The 15000-nt window shown below is 49.7% G+C and overlaps 1 protein-coding gene across 1 annotated transcript in view; it reads left to right on the top strand.

Moving 5' to 3' along the window:
- Positions 1 to 15000, top strand: part of LOC148138292 (upstream stimulatory factor 1-like) — a 141292-nt gene that overhangs the window by 124583 nt on the left and 1709 nt on the right. The window contains exons 5-6 of the mRNA XM_087981555.1: positions 3650 to 3775; positions 13023 to 13185. Coding sequence (XP_087837681.1) covers positions 3650 to 3775; positions 13023 to 13185 — 289 coding nt within the window. The remainder of the gene's footprint in view (positions 1 to 3649; positions 3776 to 13022; positions 13186 to 15000) is intronic.

The raw sequence follows: 15000 nt of genomic DNA, 5'->3' as shown, positions 1-15000 counted from the left end.
AGTAAATGTGTGTGTGTGTGAGAGAGAGAGTAAATGTGTGTGTGTGAGAGAGAGAGTAAATGTGTGTGTGTGTGAGAGAGAGAGTAAATGTGTGTGTGTGAGAGAGAGAGTAAATGTGTGTGTGTGAGAGAGAGAGTAAATGTGTGTGTGTGTGTGCGAGAGTAAATGTGTGTGTGTATGAGAGTAAATGTGTGTGTGAGAGAGAGAGTAAATGTGTGTGTGTGTGAAAAAGTAAATGTGTATGTGAGAGAGAGAGTAAATGTGTGTGTGAGAGAGTAAATGTGTGTGTGTGAGAGAGTAAATGTGTGTGTGTGCGCGAGAGTAAATGTGTGTGTGTATGAGAGTAAATGTGTTTGTGTTAGAGAGAGTAAATGTGTGTGAGAGAGAGTAAATGTGTGTGAGAGAATAAATGTGTGTGTGTGAGAGAGTGTAAATGTGTGTGTGTGTGTGCGAGAGAGAGAGTAAATGTGTGTGTGCGAGAGAGAGAGTAAATGTGTGAGAGAGAGTGTGTGTGTGTGAGAGAGAGAGTAAGTGTGTGTGTGTGTGTATGAGAGAGAGTAAATGTGTGCGTGTGTGAGAGAGTAAATGTGTGTGTGAGAGAGAGCATAAACGTGTGTGTGAGTAAATGTGTATGTGTGTGAGTAAATGTGTGTGTGTGTGAGGGAGAGTAAATGTGTGTCTGTGTATGAGAGAGTAAATGTGTGTGTGAGAGAGAGAATAAACGTGTGTGTGAGTAAATGTGTGTGTTTGTGTGAGAGAGAGTAAATGTGTGTGTGTGAGTGAGAGAGAGAGAATGTGTGTGTGTGAGAGAGAGGAAGTAAATGTGTGTGTGTGAGAGAGTAAATGTGTGTGTGTGAGAGAGAGAATAAACGTGTGTGTGAGTAAATGTGTATGTGTGTGAGTAAATGTGTGTGAGTGTGAGGGAGAGTAAATGTGTGTGTTTGTGTGAGAGAGAGTAAATGTGTGTGTGTGTGACTGAGAGAGAGAGAATGTGTGTGTGTGTGAGAGGGAGAGTAAATGTGTGTGTGATTGAGAGAGAGTAAATGTGTGTGTGTATACGTACATGCGCGGGCACTTTTGTGTGTTCCGAGTGTGTGCACATGAAAGTGTTTCTGTGTGTCACTGGGACGTTATGTTTGCATGTGCCCCTGTGAAACTGCCCCTTGTCTGTGGACTGTATGCCCATCTGTATGCTCTGTGTTTGTGTCTGTGTACATCATTGAGCCGGTGTACACTGGTATGTTTGCTTGTCTCTAAGATTATGTATATGAGTTTGTATATTTCTGTGCCTGGGTAGACATATAGAGATGTACAGCGCAGAAACAGGCCCTTCGGTCCAACCCGTCCATGCCGACCAGATATCCCAACCCAATCTTGTCCCACCTGCCACCACCCGGCCCATATCCCTCCAAACCCTTCCTATTCATATACCCGTCCAGATGCCTCTTAAATGCTGTAATTGTACCAGCCTCCACCACTTCCTCTGGCAGCTCATTCCATACACGTACCACCCTCTGGGTGAAAAAGGTGCCCCTTAGGTCCCTTTTATATCTTTCCCCTCTCACCCTAAACCTATGCCCCTCTAGTTCTGGACTCCCCCACCCCAGGGAAAAGACTTTGTCTATTTACACTATCCATGCCCCTCATGATTTTATAAATCTCTATAAGGTCACCCCTCAGCCTCCGACGCTCCAGGGAAAACAGCCCCAGCCTGTTCAGCCTCTCCCTGTAGCTCAAACCCTCCAACCCTGGCAACATCCTTGTAAATCTTTTCTGAACCCTTTCAAGTTTCACAACATCTTTGCGATAGGAAGGAGACCAGAATTGCACGCAATATTCCAACAGTGGCCTAACCAATGTCCTGTACAGCCGCAACATGACCTCCCAACTCCTGTACTCAATACTCTGACCAATAAAGGAAAGCATACCAAACGCTGCCTTCACTATCCTATCTACCTGCGACTCCACTTTCAAGGAGCTATGAACCTGCACTCCAAGGTCTATTTGTTCAGCAACATTCCCGAGGACCTTACCATTAAGTGTATAAGTCCTATATATTTGTGTGTGTGTGTGTGTGTGAGTGAGAGACTGTGTGTGAACATGAGCTTCTGAGAGTGTGACTGTTTGTGTAAGCTGTTGTTTGTGTATATGAAGGTGTGTACGTGAGCGTGTGTCTCTGTGTCTGCATGTACATGTGCCAGTCTGTATATGTGAGTCTGTGTGCCTGTATCTATGCATGGATTTGTGTGAGAGAAACGTGTGTGGATGTGATAGTTTGTTCATGCAGAATTTATGTGCGTGTGTGTGTGTGAAAGTGTCCATGGGTGTATGTCTTTCAGTGTCTCTGCATCTGCTCGTCAGTGTGTATAATTATGAGACTGGTCATTGTGTGTATATGTGTGGCTGTGTATTTGACTCCATGTGTGTCTGTATCTATGCATGGATGTCTGTACGAGTATCTGAGTGTCCCTATGTCTGCTAGTCAGTGCGTCTGTGTGTATAAGCTGGAATGAGAATTAGAATTAATTTGATTGTCACATGTACTCAAGTGAATACATTGAAAAGTTACGAGGGGCCACTCACGGAGCCATCTTAGGTACAAAGGTTCCAAGGGACAGATTCTTAAATACAAATTCTTGTGGTAGAATAACAATAGAAAAGTAAAGAAATGAGAAGACCAGCATTATTGACCATCAGAGAGACTGTGTCAGTTTGTGTGTGCCTGTGTGTGTGTATCTGAGTGTCTCTATGTCTGCTTGTCGGTGTATCTGTGTGTATAAGTGAGACCCTGTCAGTGTGCCTGTGTGTGTGTATCTGAGTGTCTCTATGTCTGCTTGTTGGTGTATCTGTGTGTATAAGTGAGACCCTGTCAGTGTGCCTGTGTGTGTGTGCCTGTGTGTGTGTATCTGAGTGTCTCTATGTCTGCTTGTCGGTGTATCTGTGTGTATAAGTGAGACCCTGTCAGTGTGCCTGTGTGTGTGTCTGTGTGTGTATCTGAGTGTCTCTATGTCTGCCTGTCAGTGTATCTGTGTGTATAAGTGTGACACCGTGTCAGTGTGTCTGTGTATGTGTATCTGAGTGTCGCTATGTCTGCTTGTCTGTGTATCTGTGTGTAAGTGTGAGACTGTGTCAGTGTGTCTGTGTGTGTATGTGTATCTGATTGTCTCTATGCCTGCCTGTCAGTGTAACTGTGTGTATGTGTGACACTGTGTCAGTGTGCCTCTGTGTGTGTGTGTCTGAGTGTCTCTATGCCTGCCTGTCAGTGTAACTGTGTGTGTATGACACTGTGTCAGTGTGCCTGTGTCTGTGTGTGTGTGTATCTGAGTGTCTCTATGCCTGCCTGTCAGTGTAACGGTGTGTATAAGTGTGACACTGTGTCAGCGTGCCTGTGTGTGAACGTGTGAGCCTGTGTGTCCATTGGAGCAAATCTGAGGGAGGCGTGGGCTGAATTTTAGCTGCAGCCGTGTCGCGGTGAGAGGTGTTAGGGTCTAACATGGGGACGACAATGTGATATTTCCCATGCGCCCTGCTGCAGGGGGAGGGGTGCCCTGTCTCACATGGCGTGACCTGGGGGGGGGGGGGGAGGGGCAGGCGAATGGCAAATCTAATGCTGTCCCACCTTTCCCTCTGTCACCTTCCCTCTCTGTAGCAGGTAACCTACCGCGTCATTCAGGTGACCGATAGCCCTCTGGACGCTCAAAGCGATGGCACAGCGGCAGTGAGCGTACTGGCCACAACTCCTGGATTTTCACCCACATCCCAGGCCGTGACGCAGGTAACGGCACCTCCCCGAATCGGGAATGTTTGGACGGGGGGGGGGGGGGTGGATTGCGAAGGAAATGGGACCGCATGGCGGGGTTGGCGACTCAGGTTAAATCTTCACGGGATCCAGCTAATTGGATCCAAACATTGGCCAGCCCCAAAATGGGCAGCCCCAGCAGCCACGTGGATAAAGGCACTGGCCTGCTAAGCCTGGGATTGTCGGTTCACGTCCCATCTGGGGTGTCAGACTCTTCATGGCTTGTCCTTTGTCAACGGGGGAGTGGCACGGTGGGCTCAGTGGTTAGTACCACTGCCTCAGGGCGCCAGGGACCCAGGTTCGATTCCAGCCTCGTGTCACTGTGTGGAGTTTGCACATTCTCCCCGTGTCTGCGTGGGTTTCCTCCGGGTGCTCCGGTTTCCTCCCACAGTCCAAAGATGTTCAGGTCAGGGTGGATTGGCCATGCTAAATTACCCCATAGTGTTCAGGGATGTGTAGGTTAGGGTGGATTGGCCATGCTAAATTACCCCATAGTGTTCAGGGATGTGCAGGTTAGGGTGGATTGGCCATGCTAAATTACCCATAGTGCTCAGGGATGTGTGGGTTAGGGTGGATTGGCCATGCTAAATTACCCATAGTGCTCAGGGATGTGTAGGTTAGGGTGGATTGGCCATGCTAAATTACCCATAGTGCTCAGGGATGTGTGGGTTAGGGTGGATTGGCCATGCTAAATTACCCCATAGTGTTCAGGGATGTGTAGGTTAGGGTGGATTGGCCATGCTAAATTACCCATAGTGTTCAGGGATGTGCAGGTTAGGGTGGATTGGCCATGCTAAATTACCCCATAGTGTTCAGGGATGTGTAGGTTAGGGCGGATTGGCCATGCTAAATTACCCATAGTGCTCAGGGATGTGTGGGTTAGGGTGGATTGGCCATGCTAAATTACCCATAGTGCTCAGAGATGTGTGGGTTAGGGTGGATTGGCCATGCTAAATTACCCCATAGTGTTCAGGGATGTGTAGGTTAGGGTGGATTGGCCATGCTAAATTACCCGTAGTGTTAGGTGCATTAGTCAGAGGGAAATGGGTCTGGGTGGGTTACTCTTCAGAGGGTCTGTGTGGATTGGTTGGGCCGAAGGGCCTGTTTCCACACTGTAGGGAATCTAATCTAATCAAAATTGCCTTGACAGTAGGAGACAGAGGGTGGTGGTAGAGGGTTATTTCTCAGATGGACGCCCATGACCAGCGATAGTGGGTCCACCCTTACTCGTCATTTATCTAAAATGACTTGGATGAGAATTTCGGAGGTCTGGTTTATACGTTTGCAGAGGACGCCAAGATTGGTGGCGGGGTGGACAGCGAAGGTGAGAACACAGAAAGATCTTGATCGACTGGGGGCCAGTGGGCTGAGGAGCGGCAGATGGGGTTTCGTTCGGGCGAACGCGAGGTGGTGCACTTTGGGAAGGGCAGGTCTTACTCAGTCGGTGCTCGGGCCCTGGGGAGTGTTACGGAACAAAGAGGTCGCGGGGTGCAGGTTCGTAGCTCCTTGAAAGTGGAGTCGCAGATCGACAGGGCGGCGATGAAGGCTTTCGGTAACTCGCCTTCATTGGTCAGAGCGTTGAGTTGGAACGTTGGGGTTGGAACGTCCTGTTGCTGCTGTACCCGACATTAGTGAGACCACATTTGGAGCACTGCATGCAGTTCTGCTCGAAAGGATATTATTAAAGAGTGCAGAAAAGGTTGACTCGGATGCTGCCTGGACTGGAAAGTGAGAGTTATAAGGAGAGGCTGCAACTTTCACCCCTGGAGCGAGTGTAGGAGGTTTTATAGAGGTCTATAAAACCATGAGAGGCATAGATAAGGTGGATATTCACCAGCTATCCCTCATGGTAGGGCGCACAGGTTTAAAGTGGGAGGGGAGAGATACAAAACAGTCCCTTTTTTTTTCACACAGAGGGTGGTGAGTGGAACGGTAGCGGTGGAAGCAATGTATAATTTTGTCGTTTTAAAAAACATTGAGACAGGGAGACGGATGGGATAGGTAGGGAGGGAGGGATATGGACCAAACGGGGCTAGATTCATTGTGGAAACTGGGCAGCATGGACAGGTTGGGCCGAAGGGCTGTCCCCCGTGTTGTACGCTGCTATCGCTCTCAGTGCGAATACATATTAATATCAATTGGAGTTTTAAGATGGAGTCAGATGGATTTGGATTTGGATTTCTGTTCTATGGAGGGTAACGGCTCTTCAAAAAATATCCTTCAGAAAAGTAACCCAGTTCCAAGAAAGCGCAAAACTAATTATCAGCTTAACCCGTGCTGTTAATTATTGAAGGGCTTACAGTGTACAGAAACAAAAACAAACCATCAAAGGACACCGGTACTTTTAACTTGAATTCAGTTCAGCCCAATAAACTTCCGGTTTCAGCCTGGCGAAAGTAATCCAGTTTTCAGTTTAAATGAACAGCTTTAACCTGGCACATCGCCCAACTGGGGTCCAGGCTGTGAGAGCTTGGGGAGACCAGAAAGGGTGTTCGGGCCATCAAAACTGGGCAGAAATCTGAAACAGTTTCAACAAAGAGGGAGACTTGGAGAACAATCAAAGTTTAGATTAGATTAGATTACTTACAGTATGGAAACAGGCCCTTCGGCCCAACAAGTCCACACCGACCTGCCGAAGCGCAACCCACCCAGACCCATTCCCCTACATTTACCCCTTCACCTAACACTACAGGCAATTTTAACGTGGCCAATTCACCTGACCTGCACATCTTTGGACTGTGGGAGGAAACCGGAGCACCCGGAGGAAACCCACACAGACACGGGGAGAATGTGCAAACTCCACACAGACAGTCGCCCCGAGGCTGGGATTGAACCCGGGTCCCTGGCGCTGTGAGGCAGCGGTGCTAACCACCGAGCCACCGGGTTGGAAGCTAAAAGGCAGGATGGGCAGAGTAGTAATCTCAGGAATGCTACCGGTGTCACGGACTAGTGAGACAAGGAATATGGAGCGAGTGCAGATGAAGACGCAGCTGCAGGGCTGCTGTAGGAGGGAGGGCTTCAGATATGTGGATCATTGGGATACCTGCTGGGGAAGGTGGGCTCTGTACAAGGAGATGGGGTTGCAGCTGAACTGGAGGGGTACCAATATCCTGAGCGGGGGGGTTTGCTAGAGCTCTTTGGGAGGATTTAAACTAGATTGGCGGGGGAGGGGGTGGGAACCGGAGCTACAGATCAGAGGAAGGGCTAGGTGGTGAATTAGGCAGGTATGCAGAGGGTCCGTGAGGAGGGATAGACAGTTATTCGGGCAAAGTTGCAGTCCGTGTGAAGGGTTGAAGTGTGTCTGTTTTAATGTGACAAGTGTCTTGAATAAGGGTGATGATCTTAGAGCACGGATCAGTACTTGGAGCTACAGTGTTGTGGCCATTACAGAGACTTGGATAACACAGAATGGCTGTTGGATGTTCCGGGGTTTAGATATTTCAAAAGGAATAGGGTGGGAGGTAAAAGTGGTGGGGGAGTGGCGTCGCTGATCAGGATAATAAATCAGCAGCCGAAAGGGAGGTTGTCGAGGAGGGTTTGTCTACAGAGTCATTGTGGGTGGAAGTCAGAAACAGGAAAGGAGCAGTCACTTTATTGGGAGTTTTCTACAGGCCCCCCCACCCCCAATAGCAACAGAGACACAGAGGAGCAGGTTGGGAGGCAGAGTTTGGAAAGGTGCAGAAGTTAACAGGGCTGTTGTCATGAGGTGACTTGAATTTCCTAAATAATTTGGATGGAGCAGATTTTATCAGGTGCGTCCAGGAAGGATTCCTGATTCAATATGTAGATAGGCTGACTAGAAGGGAGGCCATATTGGATTTGGTGCTTGGCAACGAACCAGGTCAGGTGTCAGATCTCTCGATGGGAGAGCACTTCGGTGACCGTGATCACAACTTCCTGACCTTTACTCTAGTCGTGGAGCGGGATAGGAGCAGACAGTATGGGAAAGTATTTAATTGGTGGGAGGGGGAATTACAATGCTATTAGGCAGGAACTGTGGAGCATAAATTGGGAGCAGATGTTCTCAAGGAAATGCACAACAGAAATGAGGAGTTTGTTTAGGGAGCACTTGCTGCGATACGGGATAGGTTTGTCCCACTGAGGCAAGGAAGGGTGAAGGAACCTTGGATGACAAGGGATGTGGAACTTCTAGTCAAGAGGAAGGAGGAAGCTTACTTAAGGTTGAGGAAGCAAGGACCAGACAGGGTGACAAGGTAGCCAGGAAGGAGCTGAAAAATAGACTTAGGAGAGCTCGAAAGGGGGCCTGAAAAAGCCTTAGCAGGTTGGATTAAGAAAAACCCAAAGGCATTTTACACTTATGTGAGGAACAAGCGGATGGCCAGATGAAGGGTAGTGGAGGGAACTTGTGCCTGGAGGTGGGAGGGTCCTTTAATAAACACTTTGCTTCAGTATTCACTACTGAGAGGGACCTTGACGTTTGTGAGGACAGTGTGAAACAGGCTGATATGCTCACACAGGTTGATGTTAAGAAGAAGGATGTGCTGGAAATTTTGAAAAACATGAGGATAGATAAGTCCCCTGGGCCAGACAAAATATACCCAAGGTTTATGTGAGAAGTGAGGGAAGAGATTGCTGCATCTTTGGCTATGATCCTTGTCTCCTCACTGTCCACTAGAGTGGTACCAGATGATTGGAAGGTGGCAAATGTTATTCCCTTGGTCAAGAAAGGGAATAGGTATAATCCTGGGAATTACAGACCAGTCTTGCATCAGCGGGTGGGCAAATTATTGGAGAGAATTCTGAGAGGCAGGATTTATGATTATTTGGAAAAGCATAGTTTGATTAGAGATAGTCAACATGGCTTTGTGAGGGGCAGGTTATCCTGAATTCTATGAGGATGTGACAAAACACATTGATGATGGTAGAGCAGTGGATGTGGTGTACATGGAGTATCCCCATGATACACTCATTCAGAAAGTAAGGAAGCATGGGATACAGGGAAATCTGGCTGTCTGGATACAGGATTGGCTGGCCCATAGATGACAGAGGGTGGTGGTAGATGGAACGTATTCAGCCTGGAGCTCCGTGACCAGTGGTGTTCTGCAGGGATCTGTTCTGGGACCTCTACTCTTTGTGACCTTTATCAATGACTCAGATGAGGAAGTGGAAGGGTGGGTTCGTAAGTTTGCTGATGACACGAAGGTTGATGGAGTGGTGGATGGTGTGGAGGGCTGTTGTAGGATGCAACGGGACATTGATGGGTGCAGAACGAGGCTGAGAAGTAGCAGATGGAGTTCAACCTGAAAAAGTGTGAAGTGATTCACTTTGGAAGGTCGAATTCGAATGCAGATTACAGGGTTCAAGGCAGGATACTTGGCAGTGTGGAGGAACAGAGGGATCTTGGGGTCCATGTCCAGAGATCCTTCAAAGTTGCCAGCTAAGTTGATAGGATTGTTAAGAAGATGTATGGTATGTTGGCTTTCATTAGCAGGGAGTTTGAGTTTAAGAGCCGTGAGGTTATGCTGCAGCTCTATAAAGCCCTGGTTAGACCACACTTGGAATATTGTGTTCAGTTCTGGTCGCCTCATTATAGGAAGGATGTGGAAGCTTTAGAGAAGGTGCAGAGGAGATTTACCAGGATGCTGCCTGGACTGGAGGGCATGTCTTATGAACAGAGGTTGAGGGAGCTAGGGCTTTTCTCTTCAGAGTGAAAAACGATGAGAGGTGACTTGATAGAGGTGTACAAGATGATGAGAGACACAGATAGAGTGGATAGACAGAGACTTTTTGCCAGGGTGGAAATATCCATCACTAGGGGGCAGAATTTGAAGGTAATTACAAGGAGGTTTAGGGGAGATGTCAGAGGTGGGATAGTTACTCAGAGAGTGGTGGGTGCTTGGAATGTAGAGTCAGCTACACTAGGAAGATTTAAGTGACTCTTCGATGGAGGGTATGGAGGTTAGCTTGATCTTAGAGTCGGATAACAGGTCGGCACAACATTGAGGGCTGAAGGGCCCGTACTGTGCTCAATTGTTTTATGTTGTATGTCCTTGGTGAATACTTAGTGAACTACCTAATGACACAAAGGACCTGTGATTATACTGTATGACCCTGTGGTATTGTTGGGAGCAAGGTCAAAGTTTAAGCTGATTTCTAATGGACTGACATATATGTACGAACAGCTTTCAGTCGCGATATTCTTCTGCGTAATAGGCTTTTCCTGTTTTATTATCGCGAGTTGGCAGCATTGTGTGAATGTATTCAGTCACTATCCACCTGTGTAATTGTCAACAAAACTTTAAATCGATCAAGCCAGTTTCTGTATCTAACCCCGTGCTGTCCCTGTCCTGGGAGTGTTTGATGGGGGACAGTGTAGAGGGAGCTTTACTCTGTATCTAACCCCGTGCTGTCCCTGTCCTGGGAGTGTTTGATGGGGGACAGTGTAGAGGGAGCTTTACTCTGTATCTAACCCCGTGCTGTCCCTGTCCTGGGAGTGTTTGATGGGGGACAGTGTAGAGGGAGCTTTACTCTGTATCTAACCCCGCGCTGTCCCTGTCCTGGGAGTGTTTGATGGGGTCAGTGTAGAGGGAGCTTTACTCTGTATCTAACCCCGTGCTGTCCCTGTCCTGGGAGTGTTTGATGGGGGGGACAGTGTAGAGGAGCTTTACTCTGTATCTAACCCTGTGCTGTCCCTGTCCTGGGAGTGTTTGATGGGGGACAGTGTAGAGGGAGTTTTACTCTGTATCTAACCCCGTGCTGTCCCTGTCCTGGGAGTGTTTGATGGGGGACAGTGTAGAGGGAGCTTTACTCTGTATCTAACCCCGTGCTGTCCCTGTCCTGGGAGTGTTTGATGCGGGACAGTGTAGATGGAGCTTTCTTCTGTATCTAACCCCGTGCTGTACCTGTCCTGGGAGTGTTTGATGGGGGGACAGTGTAGAGGGAGCTTTACTCTGTATCTAACCCCGTGCTGTCCCTGTCCTGGGAGTGTTTGATGGGGGACAGTGTAGATGGAGCTTTCCTCTGTATCTAACCCCGTGCTGTCCCTGTCCTGGGAGTGTTTGATGGGGGACAGTGTAGAGGGAGCTTTACTCTGTATCTAACCCCGTGCTGTCCCTGTCCAGGGAATATTTGATGGGGGGACAGTGTAGAGTGAGCTTTACTCTGTATCTAACCTCGTGCTGTCCCTGTCCTGGGAGTATTTGATGGGGGGACAGTGTAGAGGGAGCTTTACTCTGTATCTAACCCCGTGCTGTCCCTGTCCTGGGAGTGTTTGATGGGGGACAGTGTAGAGGGAGCTTTACTCTGTATCTAACCCCGTGCTGTCCCTGTCCTGGGAGTGTTTGATGGGGGACAGTGTAGAGGGAGCTTTACTCTGTATCTCACCCTGTGCTGTCCCTGTCCCTGGGAGTGTTTGATGGGGGACAGTGTAGAGGGAGCTTTACTCTGTATCTCACCCTGTTTTGTCCAGGTCCTGGGAGTGTTTGATGGGGGACAGTGTAGAGGGAGCTTTACTCTGTATCTAACCCCGTGCTGTCCCTGTCCTGGGAGTGTTTGATGGGGGGACAGTGTAGAGGGAGCTTTACTCTGTATCTAACCCCGTGCTGTCCCTGTCCTGGGAGTGTTTGATGGGGGACAGTGTAGAGGCAGCTTTACTCTGTATCTAACCCCGTGCTGTCCCTGTCCTGGGAGTGTTTGATGGGGGGACAGTGTAGAGGGAGCTTTACTCTGTATCTAACCCCGTGCTGCCCCTGTCCTGGGAGTGTTTGATGGGGGACAGTGTAGAGGGAGCTTTACTCTGTATCTAACCCCGTGCTGTCCCTGTCCTGGGAGTGTTTGATGGGGGGGACAGTGTAGAGGGAGTTTTACTCTGTATCTAACCCCGTGCTGTCCCTGTCCTGGGAGTGTTTGATGGGGACAGTGTAGAGGGAGCTTTACTCTGTATCTAACCCCGTGCTGTCCCTGTCCTGGGAGTGTTTGATGGGGGGGACAGTGTAGAGGGAGGTTTACTCTCTATCTAACCCCGTGCTGTCCCTGTCCTGGGAGTGTTTGATGGGGGATGATGTAGACGGTAGTGAGCAATGCAGATTAGATTTAGATTAGATTACATTACAGTGTGGAAACAGGCCCGTTGGCCCAACACGTCCACACCGACCCGCCGAAGCGAAACCCACCCAGACCCCTACATTTACCCCTTACCTAACACTGCTGGCAATTTAGCATGGCCAATTCACCTGACCTGCACATCTTTGGACTGTGGGAGGAAACCGGAGCACCCGGAGGAAACCCACGCAGACACGGGGAGAATGTGCAAACTCCACACAGTCAGTCGCCTGAGGCGGGAATTGAACCCAGGTCTCTGGTGCTGTGAGGCAGCAGTGCTAACCACTGTGCCACCGTGCCGCCCTAATGATGGTGGAGATCCGATTTGAGCATGGTGCTGGAAAAGCACAGGAAGGCAGGCAGCATCCGAGGAGCAGGAGAATTGATGTTTCGAACATAATCCCTTCATCAGGAATGAGGCTTGTGGGTCAGGGAGGCTGAGAGATAAATGGGAGGGGGTTGGGGCTGGGGGGGAAGGTAGCTGGGAATGTGATAGGTAGATGAAGGTGAGGGGGGTGAAGGTGATAGGTCGGGGTGGGGAGTGTTGGACAGATCTGGTGGGCAGTGCCAAGATGGAGGCTTATGACTGGGTTAACGTGGGGGGGAGGGGAAATGAAACTGTTGAAATCCACATGTATCCCGTGTGGTTGCAGGGTCCCAAGGCAGAATGTGAGGCGTGGCTCCTCCAGGTGTCGGGTGGATCGGGTTTGGAGGTGGAGGAGGCCCAGGACCTGCATGTCCTTGAGGGAGTGGGGTGGGGTTGTTGAAGTGTTCAGCCACAGGGCGGTGTGGTTGGTGGGGATGATGGTTGTGGATGGGAGATCCCCAGGAGGTGATGAGGTTGTGGATGGTCTGGGAGATGATGGTCAGTGCTGGGGAGGTGAGGTTGTGATCAAGGGGGCAGGAGGAGGAGATGTCTGCGAGTTGGCACCTGGCTTCAGCAGGCCGATCCCACGCTATCCCCTGTGTCTGGAATATTCCGGTCAGCAGCTGAGACTGGGTTACTGAGGAGTTAATCGCCACTTGACCGAGTGAATCAGCTGACAGTTATTTCTCCTGCACGTTTCCTTCTAACTCCTCTCCGTCCTAATTTGATGTATTGTCTTTCCTGAAGTTTCTCCTTTCTCTCTCTCTGTCTCTCCGTCCCGTTGTCCCTGGGTAGTCCGTCCTGCAGGGCTCCTTCCTCAATGGGGAAAGCGCAGAGATTGAGAGCACAGCGACGGAGACCCGTTTTGCCTACCTCCCACCCGCCGAGGCCTCAGCCACTGCAGTAGTGACCACGCAGGGCTCTGACACCATTCTGAGCCAGGCCTCCGCAGCAGCCGGTATGTATGTTGTGTAGACCCGTACACCCACTGAGGTCGTGTGAATCACACTGAAACCTGGAAAGGGAGGCAGCTCAGCGGGACTTCGTGAAACCCTCGCGCACTCGCTCGCTCGCTCTCTGTCTCTCCCTCCCTCTCCCCCCTCTCCTTCTCCCCACAACCTCTCTGACTGTCTCTCTCTCCCTCTCTCTCTCTATTGTGCTCTGTTTCTCTCCGACTCTCTCTCCCCCCCTCCCTCTCTGTCTGTCTCTCCCTCCCTCTCTCTCTCGAATGCGCTCTGTCTCTCTCCGACTCTCTTTCTCCCACTCTGTCTCTCTCTCTCTCTCTCTCTCTCCCTCCCCCTTCTTCTCTGTCTCCCTCCCCCTCTCTCTCCATCTCTCTCTCTCTCTCTCTCTCTCCATCTCTCTCTCTCTCTCTCCCACTCTCTCCCTCTCTCTCTCCCTTTTTTCTCTCTCCCACTCTCTCTCCCACTCTCTCTCCCACTCTCTCTCCCACACTCTCTCTCTCCCCCTCCCTCTCTGTCTCACTCTCCCTCTCTCTCTCCCTCTCTTTCTCTCTCCCTCTCTCCCCCTCTCCCTCTCTCCCACTCTCTCTCTCTCTCTCCCCCCACCACACTCTCTCTCTCCCCTGTTCTCACTGTCCAGATCACTGTCTCTGGCTCTCTTTTTCTCTCCCTATCTATCTGCCTAACTATTTCTATCTTTCTCAATCTCTCTTTATATCTATCTATCGATCTATCTATCTACATTTCTCTCTTTCACTATCTATATTTCTATCTCTATCTTTCTCTATCAATCTCTATCTCTCTCGATCTTGCTCTGTCTATCTCTCTCTCGCTATGTATCTATATCTATCTATTTATGTCACTCTCACTATCTGTCTTTCTCGCTATCTTTCTCTATATAGATGAGTCTGTCTATTTATCCATCCATCTATCCCCGCCCCCTTAAGTTCTGAATATCTCAGTCTCTGCTTCTTTCACCCTGTTTGTCTCTCTCGCTCCTTGTCTCTATCTCGTTTATTTGTTTGTGTCCCTCTTTTCTGCCTGTTTTTCTCTCTCTCTCTGTCGCTTTCCTTCTCGGAGTCTGACTTCTCCCCCACACTCTGACTGTCTGTCTCTGTCTCTGTCTCTCTCGGAGTCTGACTTCTCCCCCACACTCTGACTGTCTGTCTCTGTCTCTGTCTCTGTCTCTGTCTCTGTCTCTCTCGGAGTTTGACTTCTCCCCCACACTCTGACTGTCTGTCTCTGTCTCTGTCTCTGTCTCTGTCTCTGTCTGTCTCTGAGTCTGACTTCTCCCCCACACTCTGACTGCCTATCTCTGTCTCTGTCTCTGTCTCTGTCTCTGTCTCTCTCGGAGTCTGACTTCTCCCCCACACTCTGACTGCCTGTCTCTGTCTCTGTCTCTCTCTCTGTCTCTGTCTCTCTCGGAGTCTGACTTCTCCCCCACACTCTGACTGTCTCTGTCTCTGTCTCTGTCTCTCTCGGAGTCTGACTTCTCCCCCACACTCTGACTGTCTGTCTCTGTCTCTGTCTCTGTCTCTGTCTCTCTCGGAGTCTGACTTCTCCCCCACACTCTGACTGCCTGTCTCTGTCTCTGTCTCTGTCTCTGTCTCTCTCGGAGTCTGACTTCTCCCCCACACTCTGTCTGTCTCTGTGTCTGTGTCTGTGTCTGTCTCTGTCTCTGTCTCTCTCGGAGTCTGACTTCTCCCCCACACTCTGACTGCCTGTCTCTGTCTCTGTCTCTGTCTCTGTCTGTCTTGGAGTCTGACTTCTCCCCCACACTCTGTCTGTCTCTGTGTCTGTCTCTGTCTCTC

This window comes from Chiloscyllium plagiosum, unplaced genomic scaffold (genome assembly GCF_037043375.1).
Source record: "Chiloscyllium plagiosum isolate Xiang-an unplaced genomic scaffold, Cpla_swu_hap1 HiC_scaffold_40, whole genome shotgun sequence".
Classification (NCBI taxonomy): Eukaryota; Metazoa; Chordata; class Chondrichthyes; order Orectolobiformes; family Hemiscylliidae; genus Chiloscyllium; species Chiloscyllium plagiosum.
The sequence above is the reverse complement of the archived record's forward strand: the minus strand, read 5'-3'. Positions and strand labels throughout refer to the sequence as shown.